Here is a 23,881-nt window from a genome sequence, read left to right on the forward strand (position 1 = left end):
CAAAACAAAAACCCAAAACACCCAAACAGGGTAAAGGTAATTGCAAATTGAATGCTACTGCTACACTGAAGGATAAAATCTATTTCACATCCCCTCTAATTTAGTTGGCCTTGGGTAACTTGTGTAATTGACAGAGTAAAGCAGAAGTGACCTGGGACAGCCAAGGTTAGGTCCCAAGAAGCTTTGGAACTTTTGCCTTAGTATCCTCAGCATTACTGTCCTTGGAGGACAGCCAACTACCATGGAAAAAGTCAAGACTGGAGGGACACGGGAAAGGTCCCAGACGACAGGAAAAGCACAAGAGGCCCAGCTGAGTCCAGCCTTCCAGTCATTCCTGCCACAGAGTGTCTGGCATGTGTACGAAAGGCTTAGAATCTCCAGGCCAGCCCTTCTAACAAATGGACGCCTCAAAGAGCACAATCATAATCCACTGAACTCTGCTCGAATTCTTGACCTACAAAGTTATAAGACACAATAAAGTGGTTTTGGTTTTAAGTCACTAAGTTTTGGGGTAAGTTGTTTCACAGCACAGTACTACAGGAGATAATCAGAACAACCAGACAAACAATCAGATATTATGTGCCTAATGAAAGCAGTATCAAAATGACAAAGAGATCAACTCTGTATCTCATCAACCTTTGGATCCAGCAGCCAACCTGCAGGAAATACAAAGGTATGTCAGTGTCCTTGGGGGACTGGACCCAGGAGCACCTTGGGACACCAAAACCTACAGATACTCAAGTCCACTATATAAAATGGGACAGTACTTGCATGTGAACTACACACATCTTCACTTTTTAAAAAAATTAATTAATTTATATATTTATTTATTTTTGAGACAGGGTCTCACTATGTAGCCCAGGCTAGCCTTGAACTCTCAGCGATCCTCCCGTCTCAGCCTCTCCAGAGCTGGGATTACAGGGATGCACCAGCACGCCTGGCTCTCTCACACACGTTAAATCATCACTAGATTATTTATGATGCTTAATACAGTACAGATGCTTATAAACAGCTGCAAGAGTGACAAGAAAAGAAGTCTGTACACATGCAGCGCAGGCAATGCAGTTCCCAGATATTTTCAATCTATACTTGGTTAAGTTCACAGATGCTAACCTCATGGATATAAAGGGCAAACCATAAACAGAGCAGAACTACATCATGACTATGCAATCAGAAAAATCCAGATTGGGAAACTGTGGAGATTAAGCAGCCTAGATTCCTTAACAGATAATCTCCATAAAAGACACTCAAAAACCATATTAAAAGCTATGTACTGTGGTGCCTATCTGTACTCCTAGCTATTCAGCAATGCAAATGAGAAGGATCATGAGTTCATGTTCAACCTGGGCAACTGAGCAAAACCATCCCCAAAATTTTAAAAAGGGATAGGGATGTGGTTCAGTGGTAGTTCATATTTGCCTAGTATGGAAGAAGCCCTAGCTATAATCCCCAGTACTGGGAAAAAAAGTTCACTGTGCAGTACTATGTTGAATTTTATGGCAGAAACTGGCCAAAAATACCAACTATATCTTTCTTAGCTCTACATTTTTTACTTTAAAAAACAACTCTTTCCTTAAAAGTAGTTTTCAAAAATAGCTGGGCATGGTGGCGCACACCTGTAATCCCAGTACTCAGGAGGCTGAGGCAGGACGATCCTTGTGAGTTTGAGGCCAGGCTGGGCTACAGAGTGAGCTCAAGGCCAGCCTGAACTGCATAGTGAGACCAACTCAAAAAAATTAAAAAAAAAAAAAAAAAATGAGTAGAACTAAATAACAAAACAATACAAAAACTACCTTGAACAAACTGGCAAACTTGTGGGTAGGGAATGCAAGTCGGTAAACACAGGGGATATGGATACAAAGGAGATTTATTTTTCTTAATTAATTTTTTTGGGGGGGGTACCAGGAATCAAACTCAGGACCTTTCTCTTGCCAGGCAGGTACTTATGCTACTGAGCTATGCCCCCAGCCCCAAGAGATTTACTTTTTAAGTACTTTTAATGATGTTGAATTTTTTTGTGTATGTGCTGAGAATTAAACTTGGAGCCTCAGGCATGCCATGTAGGGTCTCTTTCTACTACTGAGCTATATTCCCAGCCTTTGAAAAACAAAAAAAAATTTTTTTAAATGACAGGATCTCAACTATGTAGTTCAGGCTGGTCTTGAACTCTTGGCGGGCCTCTTGCCTCAGCCTCTGGGCTACTGGGATTATAGGTATGCAACACCATGCCCAGCTTGAATTTTTTTTAAAATGACCTTTGGAATTGCTTTTTTTTTTTTTTTTTTTTTTTTTCCATCTATTTGAGACAGAATCTCGCTATGCAATTCAGGCTAACGCTGAGCTCACTTTGTAGCCAGGCTGGTCTCAAATTTGCAATAATCCTCCTGCTTCAGCCTCTGGAGTGCTGGGATTATAGGCGTGTGCCACCATATCCAGCTTCGAATTGCCTTTTAAAAAAATTTATTTTCGGGGCTGGGGATTTAGCTCAGCAGCACAGTGACTGCCTGGCAAGCGCAAGGTTGTAAGTAAGATTCCCGGTACCAGAAAAAAAAAAATTATTCTCTTAATACGGAAGGGTCACCAGGCATGGTGGTGCACGCCTGTAATCCCAACACTCGGGAGGCTAAGGCAGGAGGATCGTTGCGAGTTTGAGACCAGCCTGGGCTACAAAGTGAGCTCAAGGCCAGCCTGAACTGCATAGCGAGACTCTGCCTCAAAAAGACCAAAGCAAAATAAAACAAAACAAAATTTACTTTCTTAATATGGATGGGTCACCAGGTATGGTGGTGCACACCTGTAATCCCAGCACTCAGGAGGCTGAGGCAAAAGGATTGTTGCAAATTCCAGGCCAGCCTGGGTTACAAAGTGAGCTCAAGATCAGCCTGAACTGCATAGCAAGACCCTGTCTCAAAAAGACTAAAAAAAAGGGAAGCTGAGGCAGGAGGATCGCAGTGAGTTCAAGGCCAGCCTGCACTACATAGTGAGACCCTGTCTCAAACTGTCCTCCCTATATGGAACAATCTCTACAAAACACAACTTTTTAAAAAAATGAATGCCAGGCGTGGGGACACACACCTGTAATCCCAGCACTTGGGAGGCTGAGGCAGGAGGATCTTTGTGAGTTCAAGACCAGCCTGGGCTACAAAGTGAGCTCAAGGCCAGCCTGAACTGCATAGTGAGACCCTGTCTCAAAAAAGACAGGAAAATAAAATAAAATAAAATTTAAAAATGTACCTTGCACATCTTTTGGTAGTAGGACACTTGATCTGCCCCAAAGACTATGTCACAGACTTTCAGGGGTCCACAGGGGTTTCTGATGGCCACAAGAGCACAGCAGCCATTCCCACACTACTGCTTCTATCTGGGTTCCACTTCCAACAGCCCCCAAGGAAGTGCTATGGGGAAGCCATCGCTCACCAACATGGCGCACAGTGGGCAAGCTTCCTTTTAGGTAGTCCACCTCCTTGTTTGTAGCCATGGTACTCAAGTTCCCAGTGTACCAGGAATCCCTCTAGGCCTCTACTACAGCTTAGCTTGAGAAGCCAGGAGAAAGCAGCCCAGCAGCAAGACCAGCGAAGCCAACGCCATGCCCCATCCTGACCTGAATGGCCACCACCAGTCCAAGGCTTCTGGAGGTACAAGCTGACAGAACCCCAACTAGCCTCTCCTATCTCTTCCCCAACAGGTAGACTAGACAGGGTGCAGCAAGCAGAGGAGCAACTGACTTTGTCTATATCAAAGCAGTAAGCACCAAAGTGTAAGTCCAAGCCAGGAGTGGTGGGCACACTCCTGTAATCTCAGCACTGGGGCAGCTAAGGCAGAGGAGCTCAAAGTTCAGGGCCTGCCTGAGAAACTTGGTAAGACCCTATCTCAAAAATAAATAGACATTTTAAAAAGGGTTGGGGATGTAGCTCAGTAGCAGGGTTCAATTTCCAGTACTAAAGAAAAAAAGGCCAAGAGTCCCACTCTTCTCTTTACTATCCAACATACCCCCAACCATGTCTTACACCACAGAGAAAATAAACGCCAAACAGCAGATTCTATTGGAAGGTCCTTTTGTTAAGTTTTCAAAAAAGGTAGTGAAGCTTTTTAACAACATACAGCAGATAGATCTGTGCCCTACATGCTCCCCAAACAACCTGACAATCTCTTTCATAGCATTTATTCATGTTTCAATTTGACTACAACAGATTGTCTGGTATTACACCAACTCTCCAGCCAAAAGCGACCAAAGATTAAGTACCAAAAAGAATCCTTTTCAAGACACCAAAACAGGTCAAAATGAGGCCACAGGATCCCAGAGAGAAGAGAACAGAAAAGCAGAGAGATCTGCCCCGCAATTGGCTCCATGCTTCCTCTCAAGGTATCTGCCAATTTGAAAGTGCAAAACAAGAGGCTGAGATGCTGGAGAACTTTGGTAAGTCTCAACAGACTAGGGACTATCTTCAGAAAACTGGAATCTTAAACTGAAAATTGGAACTCAGCCAACTCAGCTTTACAGGTTGTAGTACACACCTGTAATCATAGCTGGTCCGGAGGCTGAGGCTAGAGGATCAAAAATCCAAGGGCAGCCCTAGCAAAATAGGTCAAAAAAGAAGGGACAGAGGGAACAGGAAGGAAAGAGAGACAGGGAGAGGAGCAGGGAGAGGAACAGGAAGAGGGAGAGAAAGGAAAAAAAATTGGAATTCAGATTGCCAACAACTGTCCAAATACTCCAGACTTTCGGTGAGGATGCACTGAAGGAAACAAGAACTACAGATGCTCCTCAACTTGTAAGGGAGTGACGTCCAGATAAACCCACTATTAAGTTGAAAATATCATAGGCTGAAAATACATTTTTAGTACAACTAAGTCACAAATACCCTGTCTTAGCTTTGTCCACCACAATCACGCTCAGAATACTTACAACAGGCTACAGCTGGACAAAAATCACCTAACACAAAGCTTATTTTTATTTAAAGTAGGGGATCGGACACAGGGCCTTCACACTGAGCTATGCCCTGCAACCCTTTTTATTTTCAATTTTGAGGCAAGATCTTACTAAGTAACTAAGTTGCCCAGTCTGTGCTCAAACTGCCAATCCTCCTGCCTTAGCCCTTCGGAGTATCACCATACCAGACTCCACAAAGCCATGTTTTGTTTTGTTTTGTTTTGTTTTGTTTTGTTTTGTTTTTGAGACAGGGTCTCACTCTGTAGTTCAGGCTGGCCTTGAACTCACTATGTAGCCCAGGCTGGCCTCAAACTCACAGTGATCCTCCTGCCTCAGCATCCCAAGCGCTGGGTTTACCAATTTTACAATAAGAAGGTGAGTATCTGAAGTAATTGAATACTGCACTGAAGGTAGAAGAACGGATGTTGCATAACATGCCTTCACACCAAAGTAAGGTCAACAAATTAGAGACCAAATGGGATAGTTTCTATAACCAGTCGTCAAAAACACTGAGACTTCTCCAGGATACACTGTTAGGTCACAAAATAAGTCTTAAGAAATTTAAAAAGACTGAAATCACACCAACCATCTTTTCTAATTATAATTGAATGAAAACTAGAAATCAAAGAAGAAAAGCTATAAAATTCATAAATATTTGGAAATCAAATAACAATTTTTCAACAACCAACAAGTGATAGAAAGAAATCAGAAAATGTTTCCAGACAAATGAAAACATAATCTAATAAAACCTATAGGATGCATCAAAAGTGCTAACAAGGAAATTTATAGCTATATGCACTTTATTAAAAAGAAAAAAATATCTCAAATCAACAACCTAACTTTATACTTTATGGACCTAAAGAAAGAACAAGCAAAACCCAAAGCTAGCAGAAGGAAGGAAGAGAGGGAGGGAGAGAGGGAAGAAGGTTGATTCTGACCAAAAGCTGGGCATAGTGGTACACATCTGTAATCCCAGCACTTGGGAGGCTCAGGCAAGAGGATCACCAAAAATTCAACCCAAGCCAAGACTTGTGAGTTCAAGGCCAACCTGAATTACTTAGCCAGACCCTGTCTCAAAAAAAAAAAAAAAAAAATTTAGACTAGATCAACAAAACTGCTCCTGTCCCTCACCAAACAAACACAATATACTAAACACATCATATTGAAACTCCTAAAAACCAAAAATACAAGCAGGGCGTGGTGGCACACGCCTGTAATCCCAGCACTCAAGAGGCTGAGGCAGAGAACAGCTGCAAGTTCAAGACCAGCCTGGGCTACAAAGTGAGCTCAAGGCCAGCCTGAACTGCACAACAAGACCCTGTCTCGAAAAGACAAAAAAAAAAAAAAAAAACTAAAAATAAGGAGAAAATAAAGGCAAACGGAAAAAGGAAACATTAAACAGCAGACTTCTTCCCAGAAATCAGGATGCCAGGGGTTGGGGTACATCTCAGTGGTAAAGCACAAGAACCTGGGTTCAATCCCCAGCACTGGGGATGAAAAAAAAGTCAAAGAAGAATTCCATACCCAGTGAGATTACTTTTCTAACATAAAGGCATTCAATAAAATAATCCAAGTTAGAAATGAACAACCAGGCATGGTGGCACATCTGTAATCCTAGCACTTGAGAGGCTGAGGCAGAAAGATCTGTGTGAGTTCAAGGCCAGCCTTGAGTACATAGTAAAACCCTGTCCCAAAAAACAAAAAATAGGTTAACTGTATTTGTGTGAATATTAATACAAATTTTTTTTAAAAGGGAAAAGTAATCTATGTTGATGTAAGTCAGAATAGTGGTTGTTGGGAAGGCAGGGAATGATTTACTAGAAAGAGGCATTTAGAAACTTGTTAAGACCAGTACCAAGAAAAGCAACTGGTAAGAGTAATTTAGTGTTCTCTGCCTTAAGGTTATTAGGGATTAGTCAAATATACACAAGTAAAGAAAACTGAGCTATACACTGAAGGTTGTGTACTCTACCATAGTACATATAAGCTATCTTTTGATGAAGTTAAAAAGCACTTTTTCTATTAGCAGAAAATTGAGACTTAAGTCACAATGTCTACATTATCTAACAGTTCTCATGTTGATGTCTACAAACCATAGAAGCCTCAGAATTCTGTAGTCTAACTTTTAAGTTAGCTAATATGAAGGCTGGAGATATAGTTCAGTGGTAGAGCATTTACCTAACATGTGCAAGGCCCTAGGTTCAATCTCTAATAAGACCACGTGCAATTAAAAAAAAGTTAGCAAACACAGAATCACAATTATTCTGAATTTATAGAACAAATAAAAATTTTACTTTTAATTATTCTGTAACTACATTAACATAACTAACAAGGTTATGGAGGAAAAAACGAACATCTCTACTAGGAATAAATGAATCCTTTTAATCTTTTTTTTTTTTTTTTTTGAGACAGGGCCTCGCTACGCAGTTCAGGCTGGGCTTGAGCTCATTTGGTAGCCCAGGCTGTTCTCGAACTCACAACGATCCTCCTGCCTCAGCCTCCCAAGTGCTGGGATTACAGGCATGTACCCCCACGCCCAACTGAATCCTTTTAACCTGAATAAATGAGTTGAGGTACCCTTGACTCTCCTAGTTCAACTGCAATACTCTGTACTGCAGTAATTGTTCATATTTTCTAAGAGACTGTAAGTTCTCTTCAGAAGTTAAAATAATAACAACAAAAAAATAGCTTAATTATCTCTGAATCTCCCAAAGTGCATAGATAAATCCTTTGACCAAAACAGGTACTTTATAAAGTACATACAAATTGCTAAATATAATGCAAAATAAGATACCATATCTTTTACACCTGTAATACTTCTTTGTTCTCCCAAACAAGAAAGTCCATCCTTTTACTAGGAATATGAGCTACTACACTGAGGCTACCTATCAAAATAAAATCCAAAATGTATAGAAAGAAAAGGTAACAAAGAATAAGTAAATCAGGTCTTTACATATAAAAAACACAAAAGCTCTGCAAAGATGAGAATTTTGGGGCCCTCCTTTATAGAGCTGCACTGGTCTTGCCAAAATGGAACTTTGATTTTGTTTTAGTGATGAGAAGCTCAATGCTTTTACTAGCTAAAACTGGTAGACTTAAAAATTTCCGTGCTAAAAAGTTGGAGGGGAGGGAAAGTCTCATCTGGAAGAAGTTATATACTTCTAATATTTCTCAAATAGGAAAAGTGTCCAGACCCAAGCAACTAAGTCAAATATAAAACCTGCATCTTCTAATGTTGATTATCTTATTATCTAGTGTGTGTAGGGAGTGTTTTTTAACCAAACTAAAATCTAGGGGACAGCTATATGTACAGTATTTCCTAGGACAATTCTGCAGGATGCTGGGTGTGGTGGCGCACGCTTGTAATCCCAGCATTTGGGAGGCTGAGGCAGGAGGATCGTTGTGAGTTCGAGGCCAGCCTGGGCTACAAAGTGAGATCAAGGCCAGCCTGAACTGCATAGTGAGACCCTGTCTCAAAAAGACAAAAAAAAAAAATTCTGCAGGGTGTTGGGTCTTAGAAAAACTCCTAAATTACTCTTGTGAAAATGTACCAAATAGAGACAAAAGGGGAAAAACATTTTCTAGTTTCAAGCACCTTTTTAATCTTAAAGTTGCGTCATCCACTCATCAAATGTGACTCTCCTATCAAACAAATATTCATCTTTTGGAATAAAAACTAACTATAAGAGTTACCTCTACAGAAACCAGGCAAATTAGTATCAAGAGCTACTAAGTAAACTGTTAATTAAAAAAATTTACTCATGATGATTCTGAAATACTAAAGGTCAAAAGGTCGTAATTTATCATTTTACTTTTTATTTTGGATTCTAGGAGGATTTAAGAGTTGTTGACATTCAAAAAGAACCAAATAGTCTTGCTTTGGTCACTGAGTCAAAGAAAATGCAACCAGACCCTGCCACTCTTGACACGACAGTACATTGCTCACGGTTCGTCCCTCTACTCCACTATGCTGCGGAAAGGAAGAGAAGAGATAAAAAGGAAGAAAAAGAGATTCTGTACAAGGAGAGAATAAAGCACTTACACTTCATAGGACTCTCTAGCCACAGATGCCAGGTGCTACCCACTGAAATCCAGGCTTGGACTAAGCTCCACATTTCTGAAAGGACCATCTCAACCGAAGCCTGGGGCTCAGAGTCAGCAGGAGGAAGCTGCAGCTCCCACTAGCAGCACATTTCAAAGAGACTGCAACAAGAGAACATTTTCCATTTAAGCATCTAATTCCAATCTTCCATTTCACAAAGCAGTAGCAGAACAGGCCTTTATATCAGTCTTTCAAAAGATATTTCAATGACTATGTGATGAATATGGAGCAAGCTATGGCCCAGCAATCCTTTCACTAACGCGCTCGAAGTCCTTCATTGTATTCACAGCAGATCTGAAAAGTACTTGCCCCTTTTCTTCTTTAATGGTGCACTATTGCTCCAGAACTCGCTGCTCCACCAACATTTCTAAAACTGCCAAATCAGCGCGAATCACTGAACAGGCCTCCACAATGCTAGCGCACACCCAGACAGGAGCTAAATGAGTCATTAGCTGCCAAGAATTAGAAGCAGATTAGGGCTAGCAGTTAGTTAATGCTACTCGGAAAGATTTAAATTAAGCAGAATTACTTAAAATACTTCATTCCAAGAGCTCTGAAAAACAGTAAATGAGGTACTAGAAATACAGGTAATTCAATGAAAGCTAAAAAGTAACATAAATGTCAGGTTGCTGCAATTTTTAAAGCACGTCAATCAGTCAGTGACATATTCATTAAATGAAGATGTCCTCAAAGATTCATAGCATATTGAGGGGAGTGTATGAGAAGGTGGGAACTACAACAGAGCACAGAATAAAAAGAAAACTATACATCAACAAAACTTTTTAGATACATGCCTGACAACAATATGGTATAGAGCCAAAAAAAATCTGTCTTTTCCAAAGAAAAAGGTCATTTTCATGAAACAGGTAAAGAAAGGAGGAGGGATCTGGGCCCTGATTTACACTGCCACCATTCCGTCCCTCCCCGCCCCCGCAGGAAACAGGCCTGCAGCTGCTATATAAGGAGCAGGCCCCCGGGCACTCTGACCCTGCTGTGTTGCACAGGCCCCGTTAAAATCAAGATTCACTTGGTGTTCCTGTGAAAGAAAGAAAAAAGGAAGAGAGAGTCTAATTCAGAACATTAGCCTTTCTTTTCTTTCATTTTTTTTTCTCCCCCTGCGGGGGTTCAAACCTAGGCCTTGAGCACTGAGCTATATCCCCAGACCAGATCAACTATATTATGTTTCTACAGGTCATCCTTTGTAAGAGTTTTCCAAATTTGAGATAAATTGCTACACTTGTCACAAATTACTTTCTGATGGTTTCTTGGACAATGAAAGAGAAGGGACAGTGGCTTGAAGGAATATTATTTAATATTCTATAAACAGAGGGGTACAAGATAACTATCATTATCTAAAAATACTTTTCAGATTAACTCACTTTATAAGATATCCTAAAATACAGAAACCATAATAAAATGAAACTGGGCTACTATTTTCACCACAGCAGATAAGTCAAAGACTTATACTTTCAAAAGCAGCTATAAAAGAAAAATAATCCCCCAGTGAGCTCTCAGACCTACAAAATACCCTTGTATGTATAAATACTAATTTATCTAGAAGCAAAAAAGCTTATTGATAGTGGTAAATTCAGCTAACTTACATTTGCTTAGCCATTTCCCTAGTAACTGAAAGATCAACAGGAAAATAAAATTATTTTTCTTATGGGAGGGAAGAGATCCTTAGCTAAAAAATTATTTAAATCATAGCCATTCATTTTCCAAAAGATAAACCTCTCAAACACTACATATCTGCCAAAGGCTACAGGAATATATGCACCATGTCCTATCTTGATCTCAAAGGAAAGAATCAATAAGACCAAATGACAGCACTAGACAGTGACTTCTCCCTTATTCTGTCAAATGAATCTGGCTCAACTTTATATTTGGTAGTCATACACAAAAATGGTACTGAAATATTGTGCCCAAACTTTTCATGGCAAGTGTAAAGAATCCCTATCCAAGTTAAAAGTCTACAATCACCTATGTAGGTAAATACAGTACTATCCTCAAGAACAGTCCTTAAAAAAGATATATTTGGCCAGGTGTGGTGGTGCACACCTGTAATCCCAGCACTCGGGAGGCTGAGGCAGGACGATCTTTGCAAATTCAAGGGCAGCGCTATACAAGCAAGTTCAAGGCCAGCCTGAACTGCACAGTGAGATCCTGTCTCAAAAGAGAAAAAAAAAAAAATCAACTTCAGTTGGGCATGGTGGCTCAGGCCTATAATTGCAACTACTTAGGAGGCTGAAGCAGGAGTACTGCATATTTGAGGCTGACCTGGGCAGCACCACAAGACCTCCATCTCAAAAAAAAAAAGAAAAAAAAACCCACAGATTTAGCTTCAGTTGAAGTGACTAAAGGCATGCATTCCTTGATAATCACTTCATTGTAGATTTTATTAATTACACTAGGCAGCCTTGCAAAGTAAAAAATGCCAAGCTGAGGTTGGAAATGTAGCTCATTGGTACAATACTTACACAGAATACAATGAGGGCTTGGGTAGGAGCCTCAGCACAGGAAAAGAAGAGAGGGAGAAGGAGGGCAGAGACAGGGAAGAGGAAGGAAGGATATGCTAAACTGGCTGTACACAGTGGTGCACACCTGTAATGCCAGCATTTAAGAGGCTGAGGCAGAGGCCAGCTTAGTCTACACAGTGAGTTCAAGGCCAACCTGGAGTACACCGGGAAACCTTGTCTCAATCACCACCCCCTAAAAAAAGAAAGAAAAGAATGCCAAGCTGGAAACCACTGCATTAGAAGCCAAGGGGTAGCTAGGTAAATGGCTTCCTCAAAGCCAAAAATATAGAAAATGCATTTCCTTTATCTCTGGTCTCTATCTCTGCCTACCTAATAAAATCTTAAATTTTCAAACTTATAAAAATATGAGATGTGCTGGGTGTGGTGGCGCACGCCTGTAATCCCAGTACTCAGGAGGCTGAGGCAGGAGGATCACTGTGAGTTCAAGACCAGCCTGGGCTACCAAGTGAGCTCAAGGCCAGCCTGAACTGCACAGCAAGACCCTGTCTCAAAAAGACCAAAAAAAAAAAAAAAAAAAAAAGAGAGAGAAGTGAAATTAAAATATTGTATAATGTAATAAAGTGCTCTGGGAGTTTTTTTGAGACAGAGTCTTGTTATGTATAGTTCAGGCAGGCCTTGAACTCATTATGTAGCCCAGGCTGGTCTCAAACTCACAACGATCCTCTTGCCTCAGCCTCCCCAGTGCTGGTATTACAGACATGTGCCACAGCTAGTAAAGTGTTTTTTCAAACTGAATATTTACATAACATATGTTTATTTTCAAATCTAGTTCTAAATATATTTTCTTGCTTTAGGAATAACTGTTTAAATGATATTACATTACAGCTGAGACAGAAAATATAAGGAAACAATGAATACAGAGAAAAACTGAAAATAATTTTTATGAGTTAAAGAAAATAAGTAAAAACCGTAATGTAAACTTTGTTAAGAGAAAATTCACAAAAAGGGGGCAAATACCTGTTTCCTAATATTTTCATTTTGGAAACTTTACCAGAAGAGAAAAATTAAGCCAGTACTAGGTCCTGCATGCCAAACACTACAAAGTTATAGAGTATGAAATTCCAATAACGGGCAAGGGTTCTTTCTGGGCTTCAAATGCACAACCATGGCACACTCTGCACAGTGTATGGTAGTGCCCGCTGCTAAACTCAGTGCTCTGAGAGACAGGAGGATGGTGAGTACAGGCCCAGCCTGGGAAACTAACTTTACCACTTAGGGAAACCCTGTCTCAAAATCAAAAGAAAACTGAGCTGGGGATGTAACTTCAGTGCCTAGGTTCCATCCCTAATACCATAGGGGGATAAAAAAAAAAAAAATAGGAATACTTTAATACCATGTACAAACTACGGAAATACAGCCAGAGTAAATCTCAGCCTCTTAAGAATTAAAACTGCACAGGTGTGGTGGCACACACCTCTAATTCCAGCACTTGGGAGGCTGAAGCAGGAGAATCGCCATGAGTTTGAGGACAGCCTGGACTACATAGTGAGTTCAAGGCCAACCTAAACAGTGTCTCAAAACAAAACAAAAAAACAGAAATTAAAATTTAAGTTTAATAGAATTTAAAAGTCTATGAAATTTGAAATATAGGATGGCAAGAACAACAACAAAACCAAACAATTACTATATGATCTAGTAATTCCACTTGCAAAAGAATTGAAAGCGTGAACTCCACAGGTATTTGTATACCCACATTCATAGCAGCATTACTCATAATAAAGGTAGAAGTAGTACATATCAATGGATAAATGGATAAACTAAATATGGTCAATACATACAATGGAGTATTACTCAGCTTTATAAAGGAAGGAAATTCTAGCTGGGTACAGTGGAGCACGGCTATAATCCTAGCGCTTGGCAGGATGAGGCAGGAAGATCACAAGTTCCAGGCCAGCCTGTACTACACAGGGAGGCCCTGTCTCAAAATAAAGGAAGGAAGGAAGGAAGGAAGGAAGGAAGGAAGGAAGGAAGGAAGGAAGGAAAAAAGGAATTCTAACACATACTACAACATGGATGAACCCTGAGGATATCATGCTAAGCGAGAAAAGCCTGTCAGAAAAGGACAAATACCACGATTCCACTTACAAGAGGTACTTAGAGTAGCATACTTAATACACTTGAGAGGCTGAGGCAAGAGGATCACAAATTTGAGGCCAGCTTGGATTGCACAGAGAGATCCTGTCTCAAAAAAATAACTATAAAAACTTTCTATTTTCTTTATACATCAAACCAATCATAAATGCAACTAAAGAAAGTAGAAGAAATATTTGCTGTTTGTTTTGTTTTGTCTTTTTGAGACAGGGTCTCGCTGTGCAGTTCAGGCTGGCCTTGAGCTCACTTTGTAGCCCAGGCTGGTCTCGAACTCACAACAATCCTCCTGCCTCAGCCTCCCCAGTGCTGGGATTACAGGCATACACCACCTAGCGCAGCAAAGAAATATTTGGAAGGACTTTGGAAAAATTATGTTATAATTAGGAAATGTAGTGGTGACCTGGTATTTTTTTTTTTTTTGTATTTTTTTTTAACAGTAGGAAAATTTATTGGGGAAAAGGAATGGGGAACAGGAATGGCTCCTGAGAGACAGGAGGGGTCTGAAATGATTTGCTCATGATTATTTTTCTTTCTGTAGATAAAGGCCTGATATTAACTTTAATTTTTATTTCATTTAATTAAAAGTTAAATAGTCACACCTGCTACCATACTGAGCCGTACAGCTAGGTGAGTGAGCTCTGGAGTAAAGGCCTTTTGTTTTTATTATTTATTGACATATTCCCAGTTTCTTCCTATGAAAAACATTACTGTATTCCTATAGTCAGTGAACTAACTGACCAACAGAAGTTGTACAGAAGCCAGGCACAGTGGCATACAACTGTAATTCCAGCACTTGAGAGGCTGAGGCAGGAGGATCTCAAACCCAAGGCTGGGCTGGACTACAGGGCTGTCTCAAACAACAACAGCAACAATGAAGTTGTATAAAAACACCTTACTTTTCTAGACAGTTTTCTGTTTGAAAGTAAACTATAATGCCAGGAATCCTGACACACACCTATAGCACTCAGAAGGGTGAGGCAGGAGGATTGCTGGACTGTTGTGAGTCTGAGGCCAGCCCGGGCTACAAAAGTAAGTTCAAGGCCAGCCTGAACTACCTAGTGAAACCTTGTCTCAAAACAGACCAAAAAAAGGGTATGTTTTAGGCAGGTGTGGTGGTAGATGCTTGTAATTCCAGCACTTAAGAAGCTGACACAGGAGGATCCCTGTGAGTTGGAGGGCAGCCTGAACTACACCCAAAGACCCTGTCTCAAAAAAATAAGTTATGTTTTAAGGACCACCTGATTGGATGATGATAACATAAACAGAAAAAATGTCAAATTAAGCCATTAAGCCAATAACTACAATTGCTATAAAAAAAAAAAAAAAAGGAAAACCTTAGGTAGTAAAACTAAAGAATCAACTAATTCCAAAAGGGAGGGGCTGGCGATTCAGCTCAGCGGCACAGCGCCTGCCTGGCAAGCACAAGGTCATGAGTTCGATCCACGGTAAGGGGCAGGGGGGTGGGGGCAAACAAAAAAAAAAAAACCAAACAAGCAAAAGGGAAAGAACTAGGAAAGAAGTTAGAAGCTGGTATCTGTGATCCACGACCTTTATGATATGATATTTAAGAGGACCCAGCTCCGTAGTATACCTATAGTGCCCTATTCCTTGGGAGGCTGACAAGGTGGATTGTGAGTTCGAGGCCCATGTAGACAAACAGACCTTGCCTCAAAGCAAAAACTGAAAGAAAGAGAAAGAAAAGAAGGCAGGCAGGGAGGAAGGAGAGAAAAGAAGACTCTCCCTGTAAGATACTTACTAGTTCCAAAGGGGAAATAAATTTACAGAGAAACTTGAAAGCCATCATGGTAACCAAATGATCAAAGCTTATACCAACAATTTCGGGCTGAGGGTGTAACTCAGGGGTATAGTACTTGGAAGGCTCAGGTTCAATCCCAAACACTGCAGAGAAAAGGGAAGAAAAAAGTAGCAGTGGTGGTGGAAAAGAAGGAAATTTCCATGGATATGTAACAAACCATAGGTGACAATGTCAAATGAGTCCATCAAAGCATGATTTCATTTCATCTAATTTATTCCTTTTGTTCATCATACCTTTTCCATTTTTAGACTGGACTACAAAACTTTTGAGATAAACTCTAACCCACAGATTATCTCTAAAAGCACAAATGTACAACTACAGAGCAGCAGCACTATCACTAGCCACTAGCCCTATAAAGAAATGGTCTTTCCTCCTCATAGCCTTTTTTTTTTAAAGATATGGTCTCACTATGTAGGCCAGGCTGTCTCAAATTCACAATCCCCCAGTCCCAAAATGTGGGGTTTTTTTTCGTTTTTTTTTTTTTTTTTTGAGACAGTGTCTTGCTGTGCAATACAGGCTGGCCTTGAACTCACTATATAGCCCAGGCTGGCCTCAATCCCAGCAGTGCTGGGATTACAGGTGTGGGCCACCACACTTTGATAAAATGTGTAGTTTTAAAAATGGTTTTGTAGTAAACCAGACAAATTCTGTTCCTTACCAACTGCAAAGGGAGAATTAAAACACTATGCTTAGCCAGGAGCAGTGGCACATGCCTACAATCCCAGCTACCCAGGAAGCAAAGGCAGGAGTGTCTCAAACTGGAAGCCACCCTGAGCAACTTGGTAAGATCCTATCTCAAAAAATTAAAGTTAGGTGTGATGGTACATGCCTATAATCCCAGCACTCAGGAAATTGAGGCAGGAGGATTGTGAGTTGGAAGCCAGTCTGAGCCACATAGTGAGATCCTGTTCGTAAAAACAAAAATACACCAAAAAAATAGCAGCCACAGGGTCATATGCCTGTAATCTAACCCCCTTCGAAGCTGAGGCTGGAGAACTCCAAGTTCAAACTGGCCCCTGGTAACCTAGCAAGACCCTGTCTCAAAATAAATATAAAACCCTGGTTCAATCCACATTACACCACTACCAACACCACCATATACACAGAAACCAAAAGACTGCTGGGCATGGTGGCACACGCCCATAATCCCAGCACTCTAGAGGCTGAGACAGGAGGATTGTTGCAATTTGAGACCAGCCTGGGCTACAAAGTGAGCTCAAGGCCAGCCTGAACTGCATAGCAATACCCTGTCTCAAAAAGACAGAAAAAAAGCAAGCAAGCAAGCAAGCAAGCAAAAGATCAAGGTCCCAGGGAATTCAGAAGTGAGACAAAGAACAACTACATCTGACAGGAAAAGAGACAACTGTACTCATCCATGCTGGTGTTTCACCAAATCAGAGGAGACAGCATGGTGGTATACTTGATTAAGCAAGAAACAAAACAAGAGAAGAAAGAGATAGCACACTGAGGTTTCCATGAAATTCAACAACTAATAGATGGCACCAGGCATGGTAGCACCTGCCTGTAATCTCAGCACTTGGGAAGCTGAGACAGGAGGATCAAAGTGAGTTCAAGGCCAGCATGGACTACACAGAGAGTTCAGGGCCAGCCTGAACTACAAAGTGAGACCCTGTCCTAAAAAAATAAATAAATAAAATAAAATAAAATAACTTTTTAAAAAATAACCTAACTAAATAAATAAAGCAAATGTATTATTAACTGCAAACAAGATTTTACTAAAGTCTACACACTCCGTGGTGAGATCCATCCTCTGGCCCCTTGACCCCAAACTGCCTGTATAAGAACCATGGCACCAGGGAGAGTAAACAAAGAGACTGAGAAAAAGCAGCTGCTTCTGCTGCAGCACTAAAAGAAAAAGACCCTAAGTCTGATTCTCGGGGCCCCAAGAAGAACTCGACAACTACATTCATCTGCTACCACTGTTAAAAGCCAGGCCACCTCAAGAGGAACTGCCCTAAGAAGCCCCCTGGGCCATGCTCTGAATGCAAAGGAGACCACTGGCGATCAGTCTGCCCTCAGAAGCGGAGGCTCCAGAGCTCAGACCCATACTACCAGTTAGTCCAACAGGAATGAGGGGGCCCAGGGTATACTCTGCTCTCTCCCTCTGGCCAGACTGTCATCTCCATGGAGGAACCCCGGGTAACCATGATTATAGAGGAAAAAGAAAACAGCCTGTTGCTAGACACAGGTGCAAGTCTCTCGGTCCTTCTCTTCAATCCTGGTCTTCCTTCCAGCCATCACGCTTCAGTGAAAGGAGTCAATGGTGAGGAGGTAATCCGCTATTTTTCACAACCCTTAGTCTGTAAGATCTTGTTAGATCTTTCTTGCGCATCTGTCTTCCTGAAAAACCACTTTGAAGATATCACTATGTATTACAGCAGCCACTGATATTTTCCTACTAATCTGTCCATAACTCTGTAATGTCTGTATTGTTCCTATGCTATTTCGTACATGGGTGTATGTTTATTACTATGTGTTTCCTACAACAACCACTGCGAATAGTCAGTGATTATTCAACTGGTCACTCAAGTATAGCTCTATTTATTTGCTTTAGAAGCCACTTTGAAGATATCAAAGTATAGTACAACAACTATTGATAATCTCCTACCTCTTTTGTCTGTAACTCACTATTATTTGTCTATTTGTTTTCCTGAGAAACTATCTTGTAGATAATATGTAAAACAACAACCACTAATAATTTCCTACCACTTTGTCTGTAATTTGGTAAGCCCCCCCCCAATAATATGTTATCCTTCTTTTACTCTTTAAAATAAAAAAAAAAAAAAAACAGTATTCAGGACCAGACATGGTATAATAAAGCTAACTTGATGGCTTTGCTTCTATTTACATTAAAAAAAAAAAAAAAAGAACCATGGCAGCCTAGTTTATAATCCCAAGCAGAAGACTTAATACTCTGCTCAAGGTAAAATGGTTCAACAAAAAAGACCCAACAGAAAGGCAATAAGAGAAAGGTGAAGGTAGCCCTGTCAATTATCAGACAATGGAAAAGATTATGGGATCCAGGGAATCAGTAGATCCAACACAAGAAAGAAGTACAGGAAATTCCCTAGGATGATGTTAAGTAGGGAATCCCAAAAGAAGAATTATGCAATAAACAACCAAGCCACACTAGAGCAGAGGAATGCTCCAGTGAATACGCTAAAAGGCTTTTTACAGTACTGGGAGAGATTTTAGATGAATTACTATATAGAAAACAAGTTTGTTTTGTTTTGTTTTGAAGTGAAAGGTACTAACAATCAGGAAAAAAAGCTGCCATGAAATTTTTAAGTGTTAAAAATAAAACTTTAAACTTTCATAAAAATTAAAATTATGTAAGATTTCAAAAAATAAAAACTCAACAAAGGATAACTTAAAATTCCTGAGCCAGCAAACTAGAGAACCAGTGGACTGGGATTAGAGTGGAATATCTAGATAACTGGAGGATCAGTGACTTCAGTGTGACAAGACTCTTGACTGTGACTGTGTGACCAGGCAGTTTAAGAAAATGAAGAGGCAAAAGAATCAAGAGGCCAGCTGGGTGTGGTGGCACATGCCTATAATCCCAGCACCTGGGAGGATGATGCAAGAAGATCATTAAGAATTCAAGGCCAGCCTGAACTATATATTAAGTTCAAGGTTAGCCTGGAATACATAGCAAGACCCTGTCTCAGGGAAAAAAAGAATTGAGAGGTCAAAGTGTTAGCTGAATTATCAATTTGACTGAAGCTGTCCAACTATGATATGTGACTACCCTGGACATTTTCCAGGTCCACTTTTTTACTCCTCTCTACCACCTCTCTATAAAAGCTATCAACAAGTTGTGTGTTCCCTGCCTTCTGGTTGGGTTTCAACAATAGGGAATCCAGACACTGGGAGAATAAAGCCAAGAAATCCATTCTTCCAGCATCCTCCCTCCAAGGTACTTCAAAGCTAGCTGTGTCCCTTTATCAGAAAGTCCCCATTCCTCTCAAAGCAGCCAAGTAACCACTCCCCCTATTACTCCTTTCCAGCCTAGGAATGTTAACAGTTTGGCTACATGTTACTACACTATTTCTTGTGGTACCATTATACCTACAACTTTATAAATAATACCTTTATAAAACAGACCGTTCTCAAATTACCCTGTCAAATGTGTTATCTGTTTCTATTGAAATCCTATTAATAGTGATGATGATGATGATGTAGGTTATAACAGAGAATAATGGATAGTAAGGAGATAAAAGTGACTAACAACTGCTAACATACTTTAAGCTCTATGTTGAAGAACTTTTCTAAGCTTTTTGAAGATATTAACACATGTAATCATCACAATTACCCACAGCATAGATTTCTGTCTAGTTCATTTCCAAATACCAACACCCAGCACAGTTGCTGGTACTACTTACTGATTTAAAATATAATAAGAAAGTTTACTATTTATTTATAAATAGTAAAAGCTCACTAATAGGAAAAGCTCACTATTTATTTATTTTTTTTTTAAGCTCACTTTTAAAGTACTGGTTTTTTTGGAGCTTGGACCTAGGCCCTCCACACTGAGATATATCCCCCAACCTTTCTATTATTTTTTATCTTGAGGCAAGGTCTTGCTAAGTCCCTAAACTGCCCAGTTGGGACTAAAGTTTGCAATCCTCCTGCCTCAGACTCTCAGAGTGCTGAGATTACATCCATGTGCCACAATTTTCCTATTTGTATTTTAGAAAACAACAGGAAGCTAGGCATGGTGGTACACTTCCTATTTATATTTTAGAAAACAACACAAAGCACTTGAGAGGCTGAGGCAGGAAGATGGCAATGTGAGTTCAAGGCCAGCATAGCAAGATTCTGTCTCAAAACAAAGAAAAAAATCTGACATGAAGATCAGGGAACTGTGACTCCAAGATCACAAAAGCCAAACACTAAATGAGACCATATGTGAATGACTTGGCTGGGCAGCCTACAGTAAAGTCATTCCTTTGTCTTCCCACAAGGTAAACAAAGAATTGGGCCCCAATTTTCTAAGTGTAACATTCAAAACTAAAGTCGCAAATTTTTAAATGTTACTATAGTTCATCTAATATAGTTGCACATATAGTTCATCTAAGAGAGCAGAGCATCTTTAAATATCAGTTATGAGTTATACAGATAAAAGGGAAGGGGGCAAACAGAAAAATATATGTCTGAATAGAAAACACAAAAATCAAAGGAAATGTGAGGGCCTAGTAAAATAGAGCGCGTGTTTGGCCTTCCCTGAGACTCTTGACTTGATCACCAGAAACGTTAAAAAAAAAAAAAAAAAAAAAAGAAAAGCTAAAGGCGAATGTTGGTCAATCTGTATCAGCCCCTCCAGTTTTCAAAATACTGCACAATTCATAAAGTAAATCCTACATTTAGGACCCAAGTCTGCGAGATCACCTCGTACACACACAAGAAATAAAGCACAGAAAAGGTGGGTGTAAAAATTAGGGCAGAAAGCATACAACATTATGAATCAAAAAATGAAAAAACACGATGTAATAGGCAAACACTCCACCGGATGTTCACAATTATATGGAATAATCAAGGCAAACCTGATACCCAAATAAAAACTCGGGGAAATAACATGAAGCAAAAATGAGCAACTCCCGCGATTTTCTGAAAGCAGGGTTGATTTTTTTTCTGTTATGTTGCACTACAAAGTAAGGGGACAATTCACATGTCTGTAAATCTAGAAACCTGAGAAGTTTCGAGAATAATGGACTCAAACAGGAGTAAAAATCGGCAAGAACAGCGAGGTGTGAGTAAGGGTACAACTGGGAAGGAACTGCCAGATCCAACACTTGGACACGAAGGGGAGACGGATGAGGCATCCTTTAGGTGGAGCAACACTGGGATTGGATTTGGTTGAGGGAAGACAAAACAGAAAAGCACGGCCTAAGAAGCAATATCGAGGGTGGAACGTAAAGAGGGCTCGATGCCCATAAGAGAGAAGTACAGGACCTACAAATCAGCTTCTACGGGGTGGGGAAAGGGCCAGTTCGCGACCGATCAGCTACGACTAGCTTCCTAAAAGAGGAGAGTAGAGTGCAGCTTCGCAGCCCCACCCCAGCACAGCAGCTCCTCCCCTGGAGGACCTCACTAGGCCAACCGGCCAGCTCAGGCGCTCCCCTAAGAGTAGGTCCCACTCTGCCTCGGCCCCGCGGCAAAGAACGGCCTCCCGGGGCCCCTCACCGAACGCTGCAGCTCCCCAAGCCAAAACGAGGCGCGCTCCTTTCCGCTGGGATCTGGGTCGTGGTAAAGCGCCTGGACTGCCTGATACACAAGCTGCAAAGTCGGCTTTGCTCCTTCCATGGTGGTGGCGGCAGTGGTGACAGCGACAGCTCTGATTCTTCTTCTCGGGCTTCCTGGTTGCTCCGCCTTCGCGCTTCCTCACTGTCTTGGCCACGGCCGCTCCCCGGCTGGCGCCATCTCCTCTTTGGCCGTTACCAGGGCAGAGGGGTTCCCCGTGGAATTTGCCCCCTCGGAAACAGCGGATAGGTAGTCTTCAGGTTCCCGGCTCTTTGTTTTTTGTTTTTTAGCCAGTCTTTCCACTAGAATCCAGACTCCTGAGCCTGGATGCTGGTAGTGGCTTCCTCACTTGCTGACTTGAGCTCAGAAGCCTATCGCCACATGACACAACCACGCCGCTTACCTAAACCGCGTTTTAGCGGACCGGAAGCCGTAGCTCTGATCTCTTTGGCACACTTCCGCCTGGTGCACTACAAACGGCCTCCTTCCCGGCACGCCTCCTCTTATCTTCCCGCCCCTCCCGGAAGTGACCCTGCCGGGCTAGGTGCCCGTCCTAGTTTCTCTAAGTTTTTGAGTCCCCCTTGAATTTAGGACCAGCTTGTGTCACTCACCTGAGGTCCGAGGTCTTTTCTCCCCCTTTTTCCTTCTTCATTTGTCTCTAAAGAATCTCTTCTGGTCCTAGTGGATGGTTAAGGCACCATCAATTCAACAATCTGTAGTGTCCGCTGTACTAGAGACCCAAAGATCACTTAAGACGTAGTTCCTACTCTCACTCTAGGGGAAGAGACAGACATGTAAACAAATAATCTACAAACCTGAAATATGTGTCCCATTGAGTCAATCCAAAATGACTAGAATCTGTTCGGATTCCTTTTTCTAAATCCTTACACCCAAAAGGAGGCTTTCCTTATGGCGCTTTGAGCTCCAGAACATATGCATGTATCTCTAGAATCATTCTTATATTGGATTATATTTCTGTGTATGCCCTTTCCGAATCAAAAGCTAGTCTAAAGTGGGCGAGGTGGCGCATACCTGTAACCCCTGAACTTTGGGAGGCTGAGGTAGGAGGATCACAAATTCCAGCCCAAACGGACAATTTGGTGATTTATCGCAACCCTATTTCAAAATTAAAAAGGGCTGCTGTAGCTCAGTGCGAAAACCTGAGCTCAATGCTATGTACAAAATTAAAAAGGGCTGCTGTAGCTCAGTGCGAAAACCTGAGCTCAATGCTATGTACTGAAAAAACAAACAGTACTCAGAATTCACAAAATAGAAATCTTGGACTGCATGCTGTTGGACAAATGTGGACTGAAGACAGCAGCATGTGAGGGGTTTCTCAACTTGCTGCTACTCCTTTGCACTAATAAATAACTGCCACTACACGGTTAATGTTTACAACGCACGAAGTATTGCAGTTACACGGCCCCAATCTCCTGAGCAAATCCCCCATTTTAAAGAATAAGAATGTGTAGAACAAGAGATTGGGGGGCATGTAATTTGTCCAAGGTTACACAGTTTTTGAAGTTATGGATTGAATCCAGACCAGCTTTGCTCCAAAGCCTGTCAGTTGGTACAATTTCTATTATCTGGTATGGCAGTTTCCTTCTGAATTGTTATTGTCAGGAATTTTAAATGCCAACACCATGACTTTTTAAAAAATTATTATAGATTTGCTATAATTTCCAGCAAAAGGGCAGGGAAGATGGCTCAGCGGCACAGCGCCTGCCTGACAAGTGGAAGGTCCTGAGTTCAATTCCTGGTAACACAAAAAAAAATAATAATTTCCAGCAAAAAAGAAATTGATACTTAAGTTACCGGGGCTGGGGATTTAGCTCAGCGGCAAAAAGCGCCTGCCTGGGAAGCGCAAGGTCGTGAGTTCGGTTCCGGTACCGGAGAAAAAAACAAAAAAAAATAAAAAATTAAAAAAAAAGATACTTAAGTTACCTAGTTCATTATGTCATGAATAATGATATAATAAGACCAACTTTTCTCTGCCTTTCTGAAACTTGCATTCTAGCTGTAAAGAAAAAAAAGCAATTCAATACAGTGTAAAAAGTCCTGTGACTATCCAAAAAGGAATGGTATTGGACTTTCTACTTCTTTCAAAAGATTATAGAACCCAGGGGCTGGGGATTTAGCTC

The 23,881-nt window shown here is 41.0% G+C and overlaps 1 protein-coding gene across 2 annotated transcripts in view; it reads right to left on the reverse strand.

Moving 5' to 3' along the window:
- Tnpo3 (transportin 3) overlaps nt 1-22,188 on the reverse strand; it is a 91,350-nt gene extending 69,162 nt beyond the window's left edge. Inside the window, exons 1-2 of one of the 2 annotated variants that reach the window (XM_005402405.2) lie at nt 21,684-21,774; nt 8,973-9,133 (exon numbers count right to left, since the gene is read on the reverse strand). Coding sequence is in view for 1 of the 2 variants with exons in the window: in XM_005402403.2 (XP_005402460.1) it covers nt 21,684-21,803 (120 nt within the window). In the remaining variant the exon portion in view is untranslated. Of the gene's footprint in view, nt 1-8,972; nt 9,134-21,683 lie in introns of both variants that reach the window. The other variant, XM_005402403.2, reaches the window with a different exon arrangement.
- Nucleotides 22,189-23,881: the final 1,693 nt, after the last annotated feature.

Source organism: Chinchilla lanigera, unplaced genomic scaffold, assembly GCF_000276665.1.
Source record: "Chinchilla lanigera isolate Chin_1 unplaced genomic scaffold, ChiLan1.0 scaffold00078, whole genome shotgun sequence".
Classification (NCBI taxonomy): Eukaryota; Metazoa; Chordata; class Mammalia; order Rodentia; family Chinchillidae; genus Chinchilla; species Chinchilla lanigera.